Source organism: Abrus precatorius, unplaced genomic scaffold (assembly GCF_003935025.1).
Source record: "Abrus precatorius isolate BTA unplaced genomic scaffold, Abrus_2018 Scaffold3, whole genome shotgun sequence".
Classification (NCBI taxonomy): domain Eukaryota; kingdom Viridiplantae; phylum Streptophyta; class Magnoliopsida; order Fabales; family Fabaceae; genus Abrus; species Abrus precatorius.
In genome coordinates this window covers 15579759-15604958 of record NW_020874373.1, presented here as the reverse complement: position 1 = coordinate 15604958, position 25200 = coordinate 15579759, and the positions used below count along the sequence as shown (strand labels likewise).

The 25200-nt window shown below is 35.3% G+C and overlaps 2 protein-coding genes, 1 long non-coding RNA gene and 1 pseudogene across 6 annotated transcripts; 3 read left to right on the top strand and 1 right to left on the bottom strand.

Moving 5' to 3' along the window:
* Positions 1-904: 904 nt before the first annotated feature.
* On the top strand, positions 905-13550 carry LOC113861188 (pentatricopeptide repeat-containing protein At5g15010, mitochondrial). Of its 4 annotated transcripts, none has more exons than XM_027493846.1 (3): positions 931-3543; positions 5680-5952; positions 12893-13313. In XM_027493846.1, exon 1 carries the CDS (start codon positions 1600-1602, stop codon positions 3397-3399), a length of 1800 nt encoding a protein of 599 aa, XP_027349647.1. In that variant the 5' UTR covers positions 931-1599; the 3' UTR covers positions 3400-3543; positions 5680-5952; positions 12893-13313. The 4 variants fall into 4 exon arrangements, with proteins under 4 accessions (XP_027349648.1, XP_027349647.1, XP_027349650.1 ...); XM_027493848.1 differs by having other exon boundaries at positions 993-3473; positions 12893-13357; XM_027493847.1 differs by lacking the exon at positions 5680-5952 and having other exon boundaries at positions 905-3543; positions 12893-13481.
* LOC113861196 lies at positions 1036-15290 on the bottom strand. The gene is made up of 3 exons (XR_003504144.1): positions 15180-15290; positions 12450-12455; positions 1036-1086 (listed from the first exon to the last, which is right to left on the bottom strand). It is a non-coding gene; the product is annotated as an uncharacterized LOC113861196 (long non-coding RNA).
* On the top strand, positions 3408-13043 carry LOC113861195 (annotated as a pseudogene).
* On the top strand, positions 15078-23275 carry LOC113861190 (apyrase 2-like). Its single transcript, XM_027493850.1, has 9 exons — positions 15078-15924; positions 16010-16138; positions 16269-16325; positions 16428-16520; positions 21557-21762; positions 21955-22046; positions 22220-22434; positions 22541-22730; positions 22807-23275. Exons 1-9 carry the CDS (start codon positions 15613-15615, stop codon positions 22920-22922), a joined length of 1410 nt encoding a protein of 469 aa, XP_027349651.1. The 5' UTR covers positions 15078-15612; the 3' UTR covers positions 22923-23275.
* Positions 23276-25200: the final 1925 nt, after the last annotated feature.

Here is a 25200-nt window from a genome sequence, read left to right as displayed (position 1 = left end):
ATTCAAACTCAAACATGAGTCTGGTTTTAGAATAGATATTTTTTTTAACATAAATTAAGGTAATGCTTAAAAACTTTAGTTATTATACTCCATCTCTGTGTTTTTCACTTATCATCATGGCACTTTGCGTTATGTGTAGATAAGTCTTTTTTATTTTTTATATTTTTTGATGCATACGTAATTTAAAATATCTGAATCCTATATAATTTTAGCAAAAATAACAGTTTGTACTGTAAATTTGCTTAAATAAATTTGAAAAAAATTATTTTTGCTTAAACAAAAAAATTAACTTAAGTCAAAATTAAGAAAAAATTCAAAAATTTATCTTTTTCCTATCTAAATTATAGCAAATTTGATAAACTTTGTACAAAATCATGTAGTAAATTATTTCTAAACCAAATCTCAAAATCATGGTTCTTATCATTCTTATCATCATTTCAACAATTAAATTTAATTTTAAATGGTTTTATCTTGTTAATGCTTAGCACAAGTAATATATTAGATAATATATTTAGAATATTTGATGAGATGATATATGTAAAGATTTTTAGTAATTAGGTAATCATTAATAAGAAATAAAAGTTTTTTATTTTTTTTTAATTTAAAGAAAAAGGAGTTGAAATTTTAAAATTTTTTACAATTTTAATTTAAGCAAATTTTTAGCTTAAATAAAAATTAATTTTTTTTATCAAATTTACTTTAAAAAATTTGTTTAGCTTAAATAATTTTTTTTTTCTAAAGGTAAGTAAAATAAAATTTATTTAAACTAATTTACACTGAAAAGCTGCATTTCCCGAAATTGCGTTATGATCCTATACATGTTAAATGTGCTTTATATTATCCTACACCCTAACGCACAATAGTAGGCCGTAGTATAAAGCAAAGTAAAAGGTACATTCTTTGTAAGCATTTCCATCCTCGAGGCCGTATGTGACATGTAACATATTTCACTCCGATACTTAAATTAATACACACACGAAAGAGAGAACGCGGAAAGATTCAGAAACAGAACGACTCAGTTATTCTCTTCCCCGAGACCGAGTCCGACTCGGTGGGTGAAGAAGGCCAACTCAGTAACCTTCCTTCCTTTACAATTTACAGATACACCATTTAACCATTTTCCCCGCCCACAAAACACAGACACTGACACACACTACACACGCGAGGGAGAGATAGAGAGAGAAGCATCAGTGTCGGGAGGTCGAGACGCAAAGTGCATTTCCCAATACGACGGGCACCGTCGCGACGTTTTCACTTTCCAGCCGTTTTCGGATCCGTCGTCGTCTTCTTCTTCATTCAGGTGGTTGAGAATCCCAAGACACAGAGCTGGAGCCGCTACAAGATCCCAAGCAATTGAAGGCTCATCTAGCTTAATAGCTTTGATGTGTACACTGGGCCATGGGCCAGGTCTATCAAACACTTTCGTACACTGCTTCTGATATGAACATCACTTGGGTGATCAACTAGCTTTGCAGTTCTTTGGGTCATTTTCACAAACACCTTACGCTCAATGGTTTAGAACCGAAGAAAATTGCACAATCTTATTTTGGACTCTGTCCAATTTCCCATAGAGTAAAGGGCTTTGCTTATTTATCAATCATGGTCAGAATCATACCAAACCTACCGCTTTTCTCTGTTGTGTTGCAACGCTTCAGCTATAATTCATTTGCTGTTAATCACTGTCATCATATAGTTGAACTGCCACTTAAGAGTAGTGTATTCAATTTCCTTAACCCTTTGAACGCTGAAACATTTTTAGCTCCTTCAAGATTTGGTTTCTCCTTCAGCCCCTTTTCTGCTTCTTCAATCAGAAGCCTAGGGATTTCAACTGATGCCCCTGCACATGGATTGGATGAGGCCATGAGTGATGATGATACGGATGAGGATGATGGTACCCATTGTAGTCAGTTACATTTAAAGGATTATGGTCTTGCCCAAGATGTTAAAACCATTTTGGATATAATGCATGAGTCAGGTTATGGAGCATCTAAAATCAAGCAAAAGCTTGAGCATTGCAGTGTTATGCCATCATCAGAACTTGTAGTGGAGATCCTTTCAAGGACTCGCAATGATTGGGATGTTGCTTTCACCTTTTTCTTGTGGGCTGGCAAGCAACTGGGATATGCTCATTCGGCTCGCGAGTACAATTCCATGATCTCTATCCTTGGCAAAATGAGGAAGTTTGATACTGCTTGGACCTTGATTGAGGAAATGAGAGGAGGTAGAATGGGTCCATCTCTTGTCACTTCACAAACTCTGTTGATTATGATCAGGAGATACTGTGCTGTACATGATGTTGCAAGGGCTATCAATACTTTCTATGCTTATAAACGATTTGACTTTCAAGTTAGGCTGGAAGAATTTCAAAGTCTCCTTTCTGCCCTATGCCGGTACAAGAATGTGGAAGATGCCGAGCACTTACTGTTCTGCAACAAAAATGTGTTCCCATTTGACACCAAAAGCTTTAACATCATTCTGAATGGATGGTGTAATATGATTGTTAGCACTCGTCATGCAGAAAGAATTTGGCAGGAGATGAGCAAGAGAGGAATCCAACATGACGTTGTCTCATATGCAAGTATCATATCTTGCTATTCAAAATCTTCTAAACTTTATATGGTGCTCAGGCTGTTTGATGAGATGAAGAAAAGGAGGATCACTCCAGATAGGAAGGTTTATAATGCGGTCATTTATGCTCTAGCAAAGGTTGGGCTTGTGATAGAAGCTGTCAATCTCGTTGGAACAATGGAAGACAACAATGTCACTCCAGATGTTGTTACTTACAACTCCCTGATCAAACCTCTCTGCAAAGCTCGCAAAATTGATGAAGCTAAAGAAATTTTTGATCAGATGTTGAAGCGCTCCCTATCCCCAACAATTCAGACTTTCCATGCTTTCTTCCGTATATTGAGGACCAAGGAAGAAGTATTTGAGCTTTTAGACAAAATGAGAGAGCTGAGATGTTACCCTATCACTGAGACTTATATAATGTTGATAAGAAAATTTTGCCGCTGGCGTCAGCTTGATGATGTATTTAAGTTATGGGATGTGATGAGGGAAGATGGAATCAGCCATGATCGTAGTTCTTACATTGTGCTGATTCATGGGCTGTTTCTGAATGGAAAACTGGAGGAAGCTTACAACTATTATACAGATATGCAAGAGAAAGGCTTCCTCCCCGAGCCAAAGACAGAAAAAATGCTTCAGGCATGGGTTTCTGGGAGACAGGTAACAGAGACTCAGGCAACAGATTTAGAACACAATCAATTGGAACAAGACACTCTTAGAAAGAAAGTCAAGGCCGTACCCAGCAAATTTGATAGGGAAAAAGCTTTTCTTCGCCAACCTGAGACCAGAAGAGTAACAAGAGAACGGGGCTTTTCTTTCTGGGAGCAGTAAATCTATAAAGAGCTCTCATGACACTTGCAAAGATGATGAAGCATACTTCAAATTTGATAGTATACTCTGCACAGGTGAATGACATGCTCTTTTCTCGGTGTATGTTCAGACATGCACTGTCTTGCCCTAAGCAAGAGTTGCAAGGTTAGTTTAGCTCATAAACAACTCAAGTTTGTTAATTATTATATGATTGGAAACTTTGGGTTAGAATTTATTGTAATCTAAATGTAATTGCTTCTTTACTACTGGTTAAACTTGGTGAATGATCAAATACTGAGCTAATTCAGGTACTTGTGTATATCCACATGACCTTGGACTATAAATCCCAAATAAGTGGAGCAAGAAACTTAACCCAAAGTTGTGATCTATTTGAAATGTGAATTAATAGCTTGCAGGGACAGATTATAACAGAATGTAGTCTAGAAGCAAAAACAACACATATGAAGCAAAATTTCCGCACATAGACTAAAGGAATTAACTTATGTATGAAATTGCATGAAAATATGACTATTCTCCTTGAGTTGGGCTTCCATTAGGAATTTTTAAGCTTCAGGATATGATGGAGCAGGTTTTATTTTCTTGTCTTTGATCCCAGGAAATATGATCTAGTATGGCCTCTGGCTTTATATGCATATTGGGTTTGCCCCTTCACTGGAGCAATATTGGATGCTGGGCTGTTCTGTGCTATCTTTCCCCCACCACCACCTCAAGTCAAACAGAATAAAGCATGAAAAGGGATAGTAGATTTGGGTCTTCATGCATCTTAATTCTTAAGCACCATGCTACTATATTAAGAACCCCTTTTACTTTATATAATAATTTCTTCATCATTTTCTCTTCTGTTTCTGATCTTTTGGTAGAACTGATGAGGATTTCCCTGACCCTCGTGAATTTCGGACCTACTAGGACTAGGACGTATCTTGAGCTACAAAACTCGAAAATGGGTGATTCAAAAACGAGAGGAATATTCACGTTGTGAACCTTAATTTTGACTCAATAATCACTTAATTTGGATTTGTATAACGCAAGATATGGATAAAAGTTATTCTGGGCTTAATTTGGGGTTTGTTTGGAAGAGAATGCTATGAACCTTAAAATTCAGAATTGGAAAAAAAAAATTGAAATTCATACCTTGTAAAGAGAATAAAAGGAAGGAAATATGATAGGGAAGGTGCCACAAACAAGGATGTTTGATAAGCCAACAAGATCGCCACAAGAACGGATGAATTCTTGATAAGATCGGAGGTTGCAAGGAAGAACCCTAGCAGAGAATAATTCTCACTATAATCTGATTTCAATCATGTATATCCTCAAAATGATTTCCAAGTGTTTTAGTACAATTCAGTTTTGGAGTTTGTCCACATGGACTCGACATATAAAAACAAAAACTAATCCCTTTAGCACAAACATGATGTATATGTTCTAGTGGTTAAGCGAGCATATTACATCCTAAGGTGCAAGGGTTCAAATCCTATAATAGACAATAAAGCATAATAACATGTTTTTTTTACACAAAGTACCAAAATAAATAATAAGTCTTCCAAAATGAATAAAAAGTCTTCAAAATTCAGATTGAAACTTTGGACTCTTCCTTCATTGTAAGTGGGCTATGCATGTGTACACTTTAGAATTCAAGTGTTGGACTTCATCTGGGTGTTGGGCCTCACATTGAGGTTGGGCTTCTAGCATGGTGCTCAGCATGTGTTGTAGAGCTTCTTGGGCCTTCCTTGATCTAACTCTTGTCATGGGCCCTCCTAAGCCTTGTAATGGATCTTGGATTACTTGGGCCTGCGGTTGGTCTTGGACTTGGATTTGGGCCTGGGCTTCACTCCTTATGTCCACATCAAGAACATGTTCCCTTAGGTGCAAAATCAGATGTGAAGAGTGAGAGATAAATTACTAGGTTATGTTTGGTCCATAAATTCAGTATCCACTTAGAAAAATTATGTAGAAGTTTAGTATCTAAGTTGGATACTGGTTTGATTAATCTTAATGTCGGTTCCATTTTGTTGAAACCTCAATTCTGTGTGCATAACAATCACTCATCTTAACAGACACGGGTTTCAGTTACAACTTACAAGAAAGGGTCAATCTCCACTCCACTATGCTAAGACCCTAATATATATATATTGTATTTTCCCTTTTGGTCTCTTTTCTCCTTTTTTTGATTTAATCTAACGAGTCATGACCCCTAAATTTTGAATCTTGAGAAAAGTTTTGGTGGGTCGATGGGGATTGTGCAAAGGGTGTTTGATGAATGGCTTTTGGGTTGTGAAACAGGCGCTTGGTGCTGTGGGTGGTGCAATGGCGATTATGGAGGTGATTCCTACCAAGTACAAGCACATGATTGGAGGGCCTTCTTTGAAAGTTGACTTGCATACTGGGGCTGTTGCTGAGGGGGTGTTGACTTTTTTTATTACCTTTGCTGTACTCTTCATCATTCTTAGGGGTCCTGGTAGTGATTTGTTGAAGACTTGGTTGCTGGCAACCGCGACCGTCACTTTGGTTATGGTTGGATCTGCTTACACCGGGCCAGCCATGAATCTTGCCAATGTGAATGCTTAATTTTTTGCATTCATCAGTTTTTGTTTTCTTCATGTATGAATTATGTGTGTTACTTGCATTGCATTGCACCAGACTAAGAATACATAATACTGCCATATCTCATTAGGGTGATTTGAATTGTCATCTTGTGTCTTCTTTTCCAGTTATTTACATTATAAAGTAAAATGTTGTGTAACTTATCAGCAAAGTAAAGGAATACCAAGAAAAATATAGCTCCACTAGCAGCACGACTATTATATGGTCAACTCTTGTTGAACTTTGTTTTAGACAAATTGAAAATATATTAAGGAAAATTGATAGGATATTGAGTAGGGGCAGTAGTATAAAAAAGAGCGATGGGCCTGCAGAAGGAGAATTAGTGAGGCCCAAGGTGTGGCAGATTTACACAAGGAGGAAGAAAGTGGGCCCTTCAACTAATGATTAGTTAGTTAGAAGGGTATGACGTGTTATGGGGGGTGAATATAAGGGGAGAGATTGTATTGGGAGAGGATTATTGTTGATGCTGAGTTAGTTAGAGGAGAGAGATTCTCTGGAGGAGTCACCGACTCTGGAAAAGCTACGAATAAATTGTAGAGCATTTTTGCTCATTCATATGCATTCAATAGTATACGGTACTGTCGTTTAATCATATTTTTCTGCTCTGTCATCTGTTCCTATTATTGGTCTGACCTGCCGGATTCACGAGGGAGAAGCTAGCAGAGTAGTCCATGCCCCCGAAAATGACCGATCGGGTGGAGTTGTTAGAGGAGAGAATGGCAACAATGGAAGTTTCGGTTAGACAATCTCTGGTGGAATTCCGTCAATCCATCTTGGAAGAGTTTTCTAAGCTGCGTTCCAGTCGTGAGTCAGCATTCCCCGAGACAGTCTTTGTTAGAATATCGAATGACGGCGAAGAAGAGTAGAATTACCGGCATTCGATGGTACTGATCCCGTCGGTTGGATTACTTGAGCTGAAACATACTTTGAGGTCCAGGGGTCTCATGAGGAAGTGAAGGTTAGATTGGCGAAATTAAGTATGGAGGGGCCAACTATTCATTGGTTCAACCTCCTTCAAGAGTCAGTTGATCAATTGACTTTGACAAAATTAAAATGAGAGATGATTGGACGGTATGGGGGCAGATGAGGAAAAATCCATTTGAGGAATTGAGGGACCTAACGCAAACGGGAAGTGTGGAGGAATACTTAGCAGTTTGAATTCATCTCATCACAGGTGTAGAGATTACCTGAGGAACAATACTTAGGGTACTTCATGGGTGGTTTAAAGCCTGATTTTGGAGACGTGTTCGCACTTTCAATTTGTTAAGCCGTCTTCATGATATGCGGTTGGCCCGTGATGTTGAAGCAGAGTTGTACAGAGATGCTGTTCCGCGTAGTGGAGCTTCGCGAGGATGGAAGGGAAACAGAGAATGGGTCTCTGGTGTTATGCATAAAGGCGGATCTGGGCCGGGTCAGACTTTACAAGCAGGAAAGAGTGTAAGTGGGCTTGGCCCAAGTTGCGGTGTGCACAACAGTGGCCCAAGTTGGCGAGGCTCCTCGACGATCAGTGTGACGCAGACGAAGTCTCGTAACTCTGCTCCGCAAGGCAGTCGCGCCACCAGTAACTGATTGTCAACTACAGATTGAAACAGGGGCATTAAACACCTGCCCTATGCAGAGTTGATGAATAGCAAGGCTTAGGGTTTATGCTTTAGGTGTGGAGAAAGATATCACCCCTTACACCAGTGCTCGGAGCGCCAGTTGCGGCTGGTGATTTTAGGAGATGACGAAGCAGTTAATGAGGCCGGCGAGGTGATAGCCATTGAAGCTAAGGAAGAAGATTATGAGCCCACTTTAGACTGCGGCGCTATCAGGGTGTTTGGGGCAGTGGCGACGAAGCAAAGGAAGGGAACTGCTCCTTCTACATTGTGCCTAGAAGGGAAAATCAACGGTGTTTCGCTAGTGGTGCTTATTGACAGTGGAGCCAGTCACAAATTCATATCGCCACAAGTGGTAACAAAATTGGCGTTGGAGGTAGAACTGGGAAAATCCATGGGAGTGTGATTAGGGGATGGACATCGAGTTTCCACAATTGTTAAATGTAAACCAGTGGAAATTATGTTGGGTGAGTTGGGCAATTTGGATATGATACTGGGGGTCGTTTGGCTGCAGAGGTTTGGGAAAGTTATATTTGACTGGGAACATATGATTCTCAGTTTTTGTTGGAAAGGACAGAGGGTGGAATTACAAGGTCTGGACTCTGACAGAAAACATGTGAATGTAGTGGCTTCGTTATAGAGCTTGATAAAGGATGATGTGAAAGAGGGAGAAATAAGGCATCAACTGGGGCTGTCTTTAGAACAATTGCAGGATATTTAGACAGTTTTATCTATCTTCCTTGCTTTGTTCAAGGAAACTCAAGGGTTGCCTACCCCTAGAGATGTTTCACATGTCATTGAATTGCACTGTGAGGCTAGGCCAATAAATGTGCGGCCAGAAAAAGGAAATTGAGAAGCAAGTGGACGAAATGCTTAAGCAGGGAATTATTAGGCACAGTTCTAGTTCTTTCTCCAGTCTGGTGACTTTGGTAAAGAAGAAAGATGCACCATGGCGCATGTGTGTGGACTACCGAGAGCTGAATAAAGTCATAGTTCCTGATAAGTATCCCATTCCGGTAGTAGAAGAATTATTAGATGAATTATATGGTGCTACTTCTCTTAATTGGACTTAAAATTGGGATACCATCAAATACGTGTGAGGGAGGAAGATGTCCATAAAACAACCTTTAGGACGCATGATGGGCACTACGAATATGTGATTATGCCATTTGGGCTAACCAATGCTCTAGCCACTTTTCAATCCACCGTGAACCATATTTTTAAACCTTATTTGAGAAAATTTGTGTTGATATTTTTTGACGATATCTTGGTGTATAGCAGGGGATGGGTTGAGCATTTGGAGCATTTAAAGGTTGTTTTGCAATTGTTGGAAGAACAGCATTTTCTGGCATCAAAATAAGTGTTTGGAAGTAGGCAAGTGGAGTATCTTGGTCATTTGATTTCGAATCAAGGAGTAGCTGTTGATTTTGCAAAAATTCAGAGTGTGGTAGAGTGGCCAATTCCACGTAATGTTAAAGGCGTAAGGGGGGTTCCTCGGCTTGACTGGGTATTATAGAAAATTTATTAAAGGATATGGTAAAATTGCCAAACCATTGACTGAGTTAACAAAAAAGGAGGGTTTCAAATGGAATTCTGCAGCATTAGATGCATTTAATAAATTGAAAAGGGTGATGACTCAAGCTCCCCTGTTGGTCTTACCAAATTTCTCTCAACCTTTTGAGATAGAGTGTGATGCGTCTGGGGCTGGAATAGGAGCTGTGCTGATGCAAAACTGGCAGCCAATTGCTTATTTTAGTAAGGCTTTATCCCCTAATAACTTGAGTAAATCCACTTGTGAGAAGGAATTGATGGCTCTCGTGTTAGCAGTCCAACATTGGAGGCCTTATTTACTAGGCAAGAAGTTCAAGGTGTATTCTGACCAACAGAGTTTGGGGCACTTGCTGCAGCAGCGAATTACTACTGTTGCTCAACGAAATTGGATGGCAAAATTGATGGGATATCAGTTTGAAGTCATATACAAGCTGGGACCCCAAAACAAAGCAGCTGATTCACTACCTCGCGTATGTGAAGAAGGGGAATTATTGGAGATAGGAAGTTCAAGGTGTATTCTGACCAACAGAGTTTGGGGCACTTGCTGCAGCAGCGAATTACTACGGTTGCTCAACAAAATTGATGGGATATCAGTTTGAAGTCATATACAAGTCGGGACCTCAAAACAAAGCAGCTGATTCACTATCTCGTGTATGTGAAGAAGGGAAATTATTGGAGATAGCCACAATGCCAATTTGGTTGCAGGGGCAGCAAATACAAGAGGAATGCAATGCTGACCCTTTTCTTCAAAAGGTGGTGAGTGACTTGCAACAAGGTGCTGCTTCTCACCATGGATTTAGTTTACAGCAAGGGGTATTGATGCACAAGGGAAGATTGGTTATTTCAGCAAAGTTACCTCTTATTCCTCATGTCTTGGAGGAATTTCATTCATCTCCTGCTGGTGGCCATTCTGGGTTTTTGAGAACTTATAAAAGACTGGCTGGAAAACTATATTGGGTGGGCATGAAGACAAGAGTGCAGGATTTCGTGAAAAACTGTGATATTTGCTAGCGCCATAAGTATGCTGCCATGTCCCCAGCAAGGTTGTTACAGCCCTTGTCAATTCCAGATAGAGTTTGGGAAGATATTTCCATGGATTTCATTACCAAGTTGCCTAAATCCAAGGGATTTGAAGCTATATTTGTGGTGGTGGATCGGTTATCTAAGTATGGACATTTCATACCCTTCAAACACCCTTATATGGCAAGAAAAGTAGCTGAAGTGTTTGCTAAAAAGGTGGTTAGGCTTCACGACATACCCCACTCAATTGTTCGTGACCGAGATCCATTGTTCATGAGTCTATTCTGGCAGGAGCTGTTCCGTTTGCAGGGAACCATGTTGAAGATGAGTTTCGCTTATCGTCCGGAAACCAATGGTCAAACGGAAATGGTGATAGATGTTTAGAAGCTTATCTTAGATGTTTTGTGTCAGAGCAGCCCCAAAATTGGTCATATTGGGTACCTTGGGCAGAATTGTGGTACAATACCACATTTCATGCATCCACGGGCAAAACTCCTTTTGAAGTAGTTTATGGAAGGATACCTCCTCCATTGGTGCGATTTGCCCAAGGGGAAACAAGGGTGGAAGCATGGGCAGCTGAGTTAGTGGACCAAGATGAGGCCCTGAGGTGTTTGTCTCTTCTTTTCCTCTTTTTTGTTCTGCTTTTTAGTTTAATTTTCTTCTATATGCCAAGTATATCTAACTGTGTTAAATAATGTATCAAGTTGTATCAAATGCAAATTTATAATATGGATGAATATTATTAGCCAAAGAACTGTTTTGATGGAGGAATATTAGTGATTACTGCTTAGATTTACGTTATGCTATTTTGACAAATAAAAACGGGGGAATTGGTGTCATAGCGCATTCATGTTAATCAAGTGTATTAAACCATTACGACCTATTTGATAAAGCTGCTTTAATACATTTTAACTGAAAGCTATTAAATTATGTCTGACCTAATGGTATATTTGCTTTTGCCTGTTTTCCTCAACATCACTTTGATTAATCAATCAAAATGATATTGCCTATCAGTTTAAAACATGGGAATTAATATATACTTTTTGTGGATTTGGGTATTCTTTCTTCTTCCTTTGAATTGCTGATAAGGATAGGGTTTTTTCTTACTAAGTGAGGTTGACTACACAGATCAAACAATATAATTATGTTTTATCATAAACTAATTTTTCACATAGTCAATTTAGATCTAAATCATTTTTAAAAATTTCATTCCCCTCTAATTATTGGGCTTTCTTCTTCGATCAAATCTTCTAATTGGAACTTCTATTGGTCTTTTCACACGTCTGAACCATCTTAGGTGAAGGCACAATTCTACCATATTTTCTCTCAATAAGTAGCACTCCTACTTTCCATCTAATATATTCACGTTTTTTTCAGTCTTAGCAGTTCGGGTTTAACCACTGATCCAGTGCAATATTCTCCTTTCCACAACAATCATATCTTAAGCTTGTGTGTGGCCCTTTATCCCCTGCATCTATTGTTCTGCTGTCATCCTTTCATATTTCATTTAGTTCTTGGGATAATGTGCGAGTACCTTTATTACTGTGGCAATTCTTTCTCCATCATCGTTTAGCACTGATATATCTTTCTCATCCACTTTAGTTTGACTCCTAGTAGTACTCACTTAAAGTGGAAGAGGATGAGACCATGGGATTGAATTCTGGCAGCCATTTCATGCTAAGAAAAGATCTAAGGTGTGAGTACCTTTATAGCTGTTGATAACACTTTTAAGTTTGAAGTACTAAGTATCAATCTCCTTTTCTGTCCCTGCCTGTTCACAGTCATATCAATAGTTTTTCATTTGTTCTCACCTTCATTTTGATTATCTTTACTAGATCTTTCTTGCTGAATTATTGCATTCCTTTTTAGCTGTGTTTCAGTTGGTCAGCATCAACATTTTTCTTAAAACATCATAAGCTTAAATCATTTAATATGAATATGGTTGTTGTAGTTTCTCTGTTCTTGAAATTGGACCACATGCCTCGTTTTCTCAACTAAAGGACTTGATGCTGATCCATGTTAAATAAAATTGTCATTAAGTTATGCAAATATTCAGGAAACTTGGACTGCTTATAGTCTTTGGGGGACAACATGGAAATGGAATGTTTTTCCTAATTTTTGAGTTGACATAATGGAACTACTCTTAAAAACTAGAATATTGATTGTGCGCCTAACCATACCAAATTTCAGCCAGTTATACTTGGAAAATGGAGATATGCTAGTAGCACTTCTTTTTCAATAATTATTAGGTGAAATTTCATGCTGACCCCACTTAATAACCTTCACCTTTTCTTGATTTAGTGGTGCCAACATGAAATTTCACCCATTGAATGTTGAAGAAAAGAATGTCAAAGTATATTATTAGCGTTTGTGTTGAATTGTAAACTGAGCTGCGGGTTCATATGAAGCTCCTTACATGACATGAAAACTTTGTCTTGCCATCTTTCATATATTTTTCTGGGACAAATACTAATAATTCAGAAACAAATTGGTGGTTTTACCTGAGTCTAGGTGAACGAACATTTACAGTTTGATTCCAAATAGTCATCTTAAAATCAGAATTTTCTGTTACCCATTGCACTGTAACTTATTTGATGTTCCTGTAGTTTATACACATTGTTATGTGCATTTATTTCTTGATCCTTCTGATGTTCATTTCAGCTTGGTCAGGGTCTGACTTGTAGATACCAATGAATGACTATGATTGATTATTGTCTATGCAGGCCTTTGGTTGGGCATACTTAAACAATTGGCACAACACATGGGACAAATTTTATGTATATTGGATTTGCCCCTTTACTGGAGCAATATTGGCTGCTTGCTGTTCCGTGCTTTCCCCCACCATCGCCTCAAATCAAACAGAAGAAAGCCTGATAAGGGATAGTAGATTTGGGTCTTCATGCATCGCAATTCTTAAGCACCATGCTACTATATTAAGAACCCCTTTTACATTATATAATAATTTCCTCATCATTCTCTCTTCTGTTTCTGATCTTTTGATAAATCATGTTTGTTCGGCGCAAAATCAAATGTTATAAGTTAGGGAGAAATTACTGGGTTATGTTTGGCCCATATATTCGGTATCCACTTAGAAAAATTATATAGAAGTTTAGTATCTGAATTGGATACTGACTTGATTCATCTTAATGTCGGTTCCATTGTGTTTGCATGAATATGCGATGGATTGTCTTTAACAGACGCCTGTTTGGGTTACAACGAATAAGGAGGGGTCAAGCTCCACTATGCTAAGACTCAAATGGTGACCTTACCTACCAAAGTGGTTGAACTTTATAGAGAAGTTGGTTGTGTGTTAGTTTTACTCATGCTAGCAAAATCATTGTGTTAGTAACGTCAAAACTTTCCCTCAAAGCAAGATTTTAGATTAAAAAAACTCCGGGCATATCATGTAGTTACTAATCACCACACTCACTAGGGGGACTGCCTAAAACATGTGACCCTAAATATCATGATCCCCCCCCCCCCCCCTCTTTAAAGAACAATGTTGTAATGCTACATAAAATAAACACAAAATAAATACTCATTCAAAATACATGCAAAATAAAACAACAAATAAAAGACTAACGAACAAAGAGATTAGACAATCACTGCACTAGTAGATTTGTTAGTTCAATAATTGATTGAATTGATCAATTCAGTTTGAATTAAATTATGTTGTTTGTAAGATCTACTGATCCATCACGTTACATATCATTCATATAATAGAGGAAACTACCAATCAACTCTTGCTTGAATTAACATTAAATTTTTGCAACCAAAAATTTGAATTAGATGTCTTCTTTCCATAGTTTGTTTTCAGAACATTCATAAATTATAAAAGCCTAATGAGAATTACAATCAAATAATGTTATATATAAAACCATTACAATAATGCATAATAAATACAAAATAAAAGATGAAGCAAGAATGCTCAATACTAAACACAACTTGGCAGTTCTTTAAACACTAAACACGATAAAATTAAAACAAATCTAAGAGTTCATTCAGTCTCATTAACTCAAAATAATTTCTCTATTAATTTTGACTTCTTTCATTTTGAAAGCTTAAAAATCCTCAAAAAATCTTTGAAAAATCATCTTCTTTTTAACATCTCACGATCCTTCAAAACTACTCGAAATCTGACTTTTTTTTTGCGAAGGATAAGAGTTTTCTTCATGATCCTCCAAAAGTTCATTGTCTATTAAGTATGAGAAACTTATAATTTTTTTATTTTAGTCAAAAAAATATGTTTATACCATTGATCTTCGAGATATATCTTTATTTAGAAAAGATAGTTATTTTCTACTACGGAAGGTTTGACAAAGACCTTTGTACCTTAAAAAAAATTTCTTTTCTTATACAGATATGTAATAATGATATTTATACATAAGGTCTACCTTAAATATTTAATCACTTTAAATTATATTTAAAAGATATACTATAATATGAAATGTATGGGATCAAAATTTTAAGTTGAAATTTTTGAAACAATAATATCTTTATGGTAAAATTTTTGCGGGTGACATAACTTTGAGCTCCAAATATAAATTCAAACTCAAACATGAGTCTGGGTCTAGAATAGATATTTTTTTAACCTAAATTAAGTAATGCTTAAAAACTTTATTTATTATACTCCATATCTATAAGTGTTATTCACTTATCATCACACATTTACCTATTGTGGCACTTTGCGTTCTACGTCGTTAAGTCTTTCTAATTTTCTGTTTATCGATGCATATGCAATTTTAAATGCGCTTTATATTTTCCTACACCCTAACGCACAATAGTAGGCCGTAGTGTAAAGTAAAGTAAAAAGTACATTCTTTGTAAGCATTTTCATCCTCGAGGCCGTATGTGACACGTAACATATTTCACTCCGATACTTAAATTAATACACACACGAAAGAGAGAACGCGGAAAGATTCAGAAACAGAACGACTCAGTTATTCTCTTCCCCGAGACCGAGTCCGACTCGGTGGGTGAAGAAGGCCAACTCAGTAATCCTTCCTTTACAATTTACAGATACACCATTTAACCATTTTCCCCGCACACAAAACACAGACACTGACACACACACACGCGCACTTCTCTCACTACACACACGAGGGAGAGATAGAGAGAGAAGCATCAGTGTCAGGAGGCCAAGACGCAACGTGCATTTCCCAATAGGACGGGCACCGTCGCGCTGTTTTCACTTTCCGGCGGTTTTTGGATCCGTCGTCGTCGTCTTCTTCATTCAGGTGGTTGAGAATCCCAAGACACAGAGCTGGAGCCGCTACAAGATCCCAAGCAATTGAAGGCTCAGCCCGCCGCCGCCACCGCCAACGGTCAGATCCGGTACCGATCGCCGTCCTCCGCCGAGCTCTTCGACGGCCAGGGCAATAGCAGCAACTCTCCGCCGTCTCACGCCGCCGATCAGCAGTCGCCGGAGTTTGAGTCTAGCAAAATGCTGAAGCGCTCTGGCCGCCAGGAGTCTCTCTCCGATAAGATCTATAGGTTCCGAGGGACGCTCCTCGTTGTAGCGATCCCGATTGTTCTGATCACATTCGTTCTCTACGCCATGCCGTCGAGCTCCTCCAACGAGTCGGTCGGTGATTACGCCCTCGTTAGCCGGAAAATGTCCCCGGACAGGACATCTGGGGGTTCCTTTGCCGTCATATTTGACGCCGGCAGCTCCGGCAGCCGCGTGCACGTCTTCCATTTCGATCAGAACCTAGATCTCGTTCACATTGGCAAAGACCTCGAGCTTTTCGTGCAGGTCAACTTAAATGAATATTGTTATTTTTCTTGTTATTATTATTTTTTTAATTTTTTAATTTATTGTGGTCGTTTGTGTTTTGCAGATTAAACCGGGTTTGAGTGCGTACGCTCAGAATCCGCAACAGGCAGCGGAATCTCTGGTTTCTCTTTTAGATAAAGCGGAGAGTGTTGTTCCTCGTGAATTGCGATCCAAGACACCCGTTCGAGTTGGGGTGAGCGTTTTATTTTATTTTTAAAATTTTTTCTATTTTAAATTTTTTTATTTCTGCATCGGTGTGTGTATTAATTTTACGTTTGGGTTTCTCTGAAGGAAAATTGAATTGATTTTGTTTGCTATTGCAGGCAACTGCGGGTTTGAGGGCTTTGGAAGGGGATGCATCTGATAGGATATTGCAAGCGGTGACTATCTCTATGCCTTTTTCAATTTCAGTAGTTTTAACAGCTATGTGCATTTTGATTTTATTTTAACTTTCTTGTTGCTTCGAATTTTGGTGATTCAAGGTAAGGGATTTGCTAAAGGATAGAAGCAGCCTGAAATCTGAGTCGGATGCGGTCACAGTGCTGGATGGAACACAAGAAGGTGCTTATCAATGGGTACGATTTATGGCTTAATGTTATTAGTGTTTGGCATTAACATTTCTTAGGCTTGCTTATATGCCATTACTTTGAATGCGTCAAGACTAGAATGCACCCTGCCTTGTGGAGAATCAATAAGATTTTTACTGACATAGATTATATTGTTGAAGTTGAAGAGTGGAATTCTTAGGTAGGGGCTAGACGATACTGGCTTTTACTAACAGACTGATTAAGTGACGGTTTATATGATTGTGGGATTTGAATACTGTGCAATGTGATTTTTAATTCTTTATTTCTTTTGGGGTTTGGGACGATTGAGGTGAGGTTTAAAAGATCAAGGTTGGATGAACTCGTGTTAAATGAAGTTTTGTCAATGAAGGTATTTCTGAGACAAGTTAGCTCAAAGTACTACATTTGCTTGTTCTTTGCCTATCACTTGTATCTTTTTATTCTTGTATTGAGTTCCTTGTATGCTAGGTCCTTAGGTTGTGTCCTACAATTCCAAAGGAACATTCTGAGCTGCAAACACACTGGCATTCTACTCAAGATGAATATGACTTTTGTTGTTGATTATTGAAACATATAGGTAGTATGCTTTCTTATACTAGTCCTAACCTCGCTTCCTGCTTTCATGTTGTCTGTTTTCTCTTTTAATATAGTCCTTTTATTTGAAAAAGACAACAAGCAAGCTTGAATACACATTTTTTTCATTTCTTAATCTATACATATGTAAATCGCTGAAGTTTAAACTACTATTTTGAACTTTAATGTCCAGTACTTTGTTTGGGTTTTGATTCCTGAATTTTCATTTGGGGCTTGTTGTATTTTTCTCAAAAGGCGTGGTGTGGTCCCATTATTGGTTACATAACTTGCATTATAGAGCTTGGAATTAATTGATATACATGTTTATTAAGTTGTTGAACACAATATAGAAGTCAGATACAAGAAAGTAGGATAAGCAGTCCTCCTAGAACAATCAAAAAGAAAAAACCAAACAGTTGCAAAAATACATTTGGTCACTGGATTTGGCTCCTTCGAAGTGAGGGATTTACTTTATAGAGATAGTAAAGTGAGAAGTTATCACCACTAACTTACTTTACTCTCTAAAGTGAATCTCTCACTTTAGAAGAGTTAAATTCTCACTCAAAGTAGTTCCTATCTCTTAAGGATGTGTTTGGGTGTTAAATTTTGCTGGGGAAGGGTGTTAACATTCTTTAATTTCATATTATTTTAAATAAAAGCCGCAAAATGATAGAGTAGTATAAACTTAATATGTCAATTTTTTTTTTTTTTATATATATTATATATCTCTTTAAATTTGAAAATAAAATATTTGTCCTCCCCTTCCCTCCCCTCCAAAACCCAACTTCCAAATATACCATAAGAGAACTCTACAACAGATGAACAATAGGAAAATCCAAATGCATAGTTAATTCAACAACTATTTACATGATTATGGCTGTCAGAAATAGGGATGGTAATAGGTAAATTACTCGATGGTTACTCGCAAAATTTACCCACAATGGTTAGGATATTTATCCGCTACATGGCTACGAATAAACACTTCCAAATTTTAATGGGGATGGGTGTGAGTATGGATATCTAAGTACCCACACTGTCCCATACTCGCTTATATATATATATATATATATATATGCTTGAATTTTATTTACTATTTTATATCGTTTAATTAGACTAATACAATTTAATTATTATACATTTGTTATGAGATTGACTTTTTTAAAAAAATATTATTTATATGACACAATATTTTTCATACAAATATTTTTGTTAATAAAATCATATTAATATTTAAATCATAAAGTGAGTTGATAAATTTTATGATCACTTACTATTACTGTAAACTTATTATTTATTGATAATATTTAAATTTTATTTTTTATATTTATGAGTACAACTATAATCTATTGAATCTAAATAATATTATTTTTACTATTTATTTATGTTCAAAGAAATTTTTGAAAAGATATAAAATATAAAAAAATATTGTTAATTTTTTTTCAGATAAAAAATATAATTTTTGATATACACATATATTTTTTTATTATAAAATTTTATTGTGACTATTTATCTTTTATTCAAATTCTTTCTGTTAAAATTTATATACATTATAAATATTTAATTCATTAAAATAATTTTTCAAAAATTTATATTTTTAACAAAATACTTTCGTATAGTACATGAGTTAAAAATAATAATATTAATATATATATATATATGTATATGTATATATATATATATATATATATATATATATATATACATATACATATATATATATATGTTTTAATTATATTATATTATTTTAATTAAATCTATTATTTTTCTTACAATTTCAAATTCAAAAGTTAAAAAAAGTATTTTATGTATTCACTTTTCGTTGTCGTTTAGTATTTGAACTTTTTTGTCTTAACTTTACTCATTCTCAATGTCTGCTTCATTAAAACCTAACAACTATAAAACGTTATTTATTAAAGTTAGTTGTCAATGTCGCCACAAGAGGTCACCAACTGATCCTACATGAAGGGTCACCCATTGTGCAGGTCTTTCGTTGTTACTCTTATGTTGCCAATCAATTGAATATCACACAAAATAGAGTCATTGTCGACAAATAACTTGTGTGTTTAGTTTCACTTATTGTTTCTAAGAATTTTAGTTTAGAAAATTATTGTATTAAGATGCATTTAACACTTGTAATCTTTGAATATTTATTTTTTATCTATGTTTGTACTTTGTACGACAATTACTTATTGAATTTTTGTATTATTATGCTACTTATGTGAAGTTATATAAATATATTCTTTTTTATAAATATTTTTTTTTCCAAACAAGCATGGGTAATGAGTACAAAATGGGTATGCGGGTACCTATAAAGTACGGGTGTAGAAATTAATGTTCATAACCACGTGGGTATGGGGTTAAGTACAGGTATTTTTTTAAAACGCAAATATGGGGATGAGTACTATAGTAACTTACCCATACCCTATCCATTGTCATCTCTAAACAGAAAGAATGAATTGTTTCAAAAATTTTACCTTTTTACTGGATAGGTAATGGAATCTAAGTGCTGATATAGACAAAGCAGGTAGATATATGATTAATACTACTTTAGTTGCTGTGATTAGTAGACTTAGTACTTTGGTTGTACAGTAAGGGGATCCTCTGGTCAGATTAAATGTGCTATATTAAGTTAAAGAAAGCTGTTAATAAACATGTCGTGTAAGCTATTGGAATTTGGAAACCAAATTGAAATGTTGAATAAACAATGTGACTAAGATAGTATTTTTAATCGATAAGATTGATAGTAGCTATTTCCATAATTTTAAACACAGACCTGCCAAATTTTATGTACTGTATTTCTGAAACTGTGGATTTCATAAATCAGGCAGGAAAATTGTCTTGACAGTGTTAATTTTATGTCAAAGATCTATGTGTACTATGATTGGTTTTGTGATTTATTGCCTTGGGGAAGTTATTGGAAAATACAGCTACAGAGGAATGCTTGCTTACAATTTTTGTGGAAATTTAGTGAATTTTGAATTATTAAAATCCTGCTTCATGATAATGGGAATCTGGTTTTTGTTAGTTGGTTGAAGAACCAGTTATAGGGTGCATTGGGTTGTACATATTGCAAGCTCTCCTGGAATATCTTCTAAAAATCAATTATAAAATTTGTTATTAAATCTGGTTCTTTGCCTCTCAGAGAAAGTTTCATCACACTTAGATTTGAAACTCCTGTTAGATCACTACAGTTGGACTTTCTTTTGAATTTACACTTCCTATTTTGTTGGGTATAAATCTTGTCAGAGTTGGCTCCTTATTCTTGTCTTATGAATAGTCTTAGTTGTTTGTATCTTACATTTGATTAATACTGGATCATAACCACATAAACTTTCACCTGATATAAGGTTTTTCTTTTATATTTTCGGCCAGTTTGGATAAAGCTCATCTAAGAGAACAAAATAAATTGAATCAAGAAAGTAAAATAAATCAAACTTTTCTCATAAATTAAAATTAACTTATGCATCTCAACCTTTTTAAAACCTTCCTCAATTAACTTCTCCATAAGTTAAGGTGCATAAGTTGATTTTAACTTTTACAAAAAGTTTTATTCATTTTACTTCTTAATTCATTTAATTTTCTTCTACCTTAAGTGTTTGTTGAGAAGTTTATCCAAATTAGCTAGATTAAAAGAGCAAGGGTTTGTCTAAAGTCTATATTTCCATATCTATATTATGTTCATATATATTCATTTTTCTTTCTAATTTCACTTCTAAAATCCCAATGGGACAGTTTTTTACCAGCAGTATTCTAGGCAGGATGGTTAGTGGCATCACACTGTTTCTTTCTTGTAGTGGTTTTAAAATAGCAATACACAGTAGTAAATGGGGATGGAGATGAATGATATTGTCAGATCTATAGAAGTTCTAAATTAGGGATGACCATTATTATCAAAGTTCTAAACTATGGACGGTCTGAATTCTGAAGAACAACACATGACATTGGACTTGATTCTTTTTTGTGATTGTTAAATTCCAAAGATTTGTTTATAATTCTACCATCTACCCTAAAGTGAAAAAAGCTAATAGTTCAAATTGTGGTTCATTCTGACATATAAAATATTTGAAGAATTGTTCCACTGGATAATTTTTGGTGGAATTAACCTAACAGTGAAAAGCTCTTGGTTTCCTTGCATTCATCTACAGTTTTCTTCAACACAAGAAGTTGTGTAATTTCTATTTGAAAGAGGGTACGAGCAATGGGTAGATGCATAAAATTAGAACTCTAAAATCTTTAGATTGTTTGTCTTCGGAAAACTTGGAAGGTAGAGATTTGACACTTTCTTCAAAGTTAATTTACTATATGGTCAGAGAGATCATTCATAGTGCAAGAAAACATTTGTTTGGTCCCAAAGTTTTATAAAATAGAAAAGTCAATATGAACTACAAGCTGTAAGGGAATTAAGAGCTTTGTGTATTTTCTCCTCTAAAGAACTGATGCAGTATTTTGTCATACCTTGTTTATTGTTTTAGGTTACTATTAACTATCTATTGGGAAACTTGGGAAAAGATTTTTCGAAGACTGTGGGGGTAGTTGATCTTGGAGGTGGATCTGTTCAAATGGCATATGCCATCTCAGAAACAGATGCTGCCATGGCTCCAAAAGTACAAGATGGAGAGGACCCATATGTCAAGGAGATGTTCCTTAGGGGAAGGAAATACTACCTCTATGTTCACAGGTTTTCTACTTATCCTTGATATGCCACTATGCCAGTATGATATTTCATCTTTTTAGCTGCACTAGGAGAACTAATTCATGGACCTGAGTACTTCCACTTGTAGTCTTTTTCATAATTACTATTCAGTGTTCACATAGATAGATATTCTAATATCACTTCAATTTCTAACAGATTCTTACATCTTTTTTTCAGTTACTTGCACTATGGTTTACTAGCTGCTCGTGCTGAGATTTTAAAGGTTTCCGATGATGCTGAAAACCCTTGTATCTTATCTGGCTATGATGGTAAACATAACATCTTTCTATATGACTGGTTCTATTTTGATGCTAATTTAGATTCCAGCTCTTTAAGTTTACATTTCATAGATCGAAAAAGAGTTCTGAAGTTTTTTTTTTTTTTTTTTTAAAATATAGTTTTTCTCCTGCCTTGTAATTGGGATAACATTTAACTTTCATAGGATCTTACAAATATGGAGGAAAGTCATTTAAGGCTTCATCCTCCCCTTCTGGGTCAAGCTTAAATGAATGCAAAAGTGTAGCTTTAAAGGCTCTCAATGAGTCAACAACATGTACACATATGAAGTGCACTTTTGGTGGGATATGGAACGGTGGAGGCGGGGATGGACAGAAAAACCTTTTTGTTGCTTCCTTTTTCTTTGACCGGGCTGCTGAGGTATTTATTATTTAATTTACTCAATCTTGGAATCAGGTGCTGATAGCCATTGCTTCTAATGCCACTGCATTTCCATTCTAATCCCATTATTTATTCATTTCCATAGGCTGGTTTTGCTGATCCAAACTCACCAGTTGCAATAGTTCGTCCTGCGGATTTTGAGGATGCAGCTAAGCAAGCTTGTCAGACAAAACTTGAGAATGCCAAGTCCACTTATCGACATGTTGATGATGGGAACCTTCCGTATATTTGCATGGATCTTGTATATCAGTATACGCTGCTTGTTGAAGGATTTGGTAAGGTTTTATTTCGATGTTTTGGAATAGTGGTGCATAATAATGACGTTTCTACTAAGTCTGGTTTTGTTGGCAGGCATATATCCATGGCAAGAGATTACATTGGTGAAGAAACTTAAATACGATGATGCCCTTGTTGAGGCAGCATGGCCCCTAGGCAGCGCCATAGAAGCTGTATCATCTACTGCGTAACATCACAAGGATCAGCACTCGTACAACTTGATCAGAAATCTTGTGAGACGAGTTTTATCACAAGTATTTTGTGGTGAAATACTGTCATTCATCGTGATCAGAGATTACGTTGAGGCTAATTGAGATTGCATATGGGTCTTCGTTTCAGGAATAATGGAAGATTATAGCTTCATTATTTTTCAGATGTAATTAATTCACAATATATCTGATTTACGGCTCTGGAAGATTCATTCGATTCATTTAGTGTTTCTATATATGTTGTCAAGAGATGAACAAAATGGTGATACTTAACACCATTTCATTTTTGTTTCTATTAATGATTTCATTCTCGATAATAGTTAACCGTTTGTTACTTATTTTGGTGACCCAGACCTGGCATTTCGTTGCTTGCAGTAGTGTGGACTTGGAATTTTGAGTAACCCTTCATTGATATCTTATGGTACACGCACAATTAACTTTTCATTACTATCATACGTTACACGTAGATTCTCGAGGACTAAAATTTGAGTGCATTCATGAGATTAATGAGTTGGATAGAGTGTGTGAATGGCATAATGTTTTTTAATTTCTTGATTCGACCTAAATGTCAAATGAGGCATTCTTGATAGAATCTTGTCTTTTTTTTGTATTTTTTAATATTTGTTTCTCTTTTTGGGTAAAGTACAATAAAACTCGTTTACTTAATGACTCCTAGTTTAAATAATCTTACATTTTATCTCCTCTCGATTTTGTAAGAGTTTACATTTTTATGATCAAAGAAAAAATTAACCTTTTTAATTATTCAACACTTGTGAGTTTGACTTTTTTATTTAAATATTGCAAATTTAAAAATAAATTCTTAATTTATTGTTTTTTTAAACTATTTTCCTATCTCGGTTCATGTGACAATAATTTTGTTAAAATGGTCAAGGAAAATGTTAATTTTTTTTAAAAACAAATTTTGCTACCAAATGCACAAAATAATTTGATTGTGACGTGTCAATATCAATATAGTTTCGCAGTATGATTGACGAAATTGAAAGTCAGTTTCACTATGGATAGCACGAAACTTTCAAGTGGTGACATGTGTCACAATTTAAGTAAGTTTCACCATAAAAATTGTATAACTTGCTCAGATCTGACATGTGACATGATTTTGGTCCATTGCGCAAAAAATATTTTCAGGTATAATGTTAGTTAATTTTGTTAAAATTTTTTTAACTATGATGTGATTATAATTTTATAGAAAATTTAAAAAAATTATATTTAATTATGTTAGTACTTTGAATTTTTTTTTAAATATGGTTATGATTTATATGTAAATATAAATTGAATTTTGTTTAATTATGTTTTTATATTTAAATAAGTTCAAATTTGTGTTGTAATTAAGTAAGTGCTTTGATATTTTTATTTAAGAAATACTAATAATTTTTATAGAATTATAACACAAGTATTTTTATACTTGATATTTGCATAAATAATATAATTATAAATTTAAATTAATGTCATTATGATGTGATAATAATTTGTCTGTAGATTTTTTTTAACTATTATAATGAAGTTAATATATGTATTATTAATTATGTTAAAAAAATATAAACTATTATTAATGAAACTGATATTTGTATTTATATGTTTATTTTTTTTTGTATAGATGACATCATCTTCACGATAAAGTAAAAGTTTTGCCATTATTCGTGTAATGGGCCAAAATCATGCCATGTGTTAGATTCCTGCAAGTTGTGCAATTTTTCATAGTGAAGTTTACTTAGATCGTGACATGTGTCACCATATGATAATTTTGCACTTTCTACGACGAAACTGACCTTTAATTTTGCTAATCATTGCGAAATTATATTCGCTAATCATTGCAAAATTATACTGATACTAACATGTATCACGATTTGATTATTTCGCGCTTCTAATGATGAAAATTGCTTTTTAAAAAGTAAAAATTTAACATTTCCGTTAATCATTTTGATGAAACTATTAGCACGTAGACTGACTCATCTTAAATAGGAAATAGTTTGAAAATAATAATAAATTAAGAATTTATTTTTAAATTTATAATATTTAAATAAAAAAGCCTATTTTGTTGGACATCTCCATCGAGATACTAGAATAAAAGTAGAAGTAGGAATTTAAGATATCAATATTAAGTTATTTGAACGTGGAAGGAATATTTTGGTTTTGGTGTATTTCAACTAGTTGAGAGTCACTACCTCATACAAACAATTTCAAGAATCAAGCTCTTAAGATCAAGCAAACATAGAATCCAATACCATGTTCGTAAGACAAA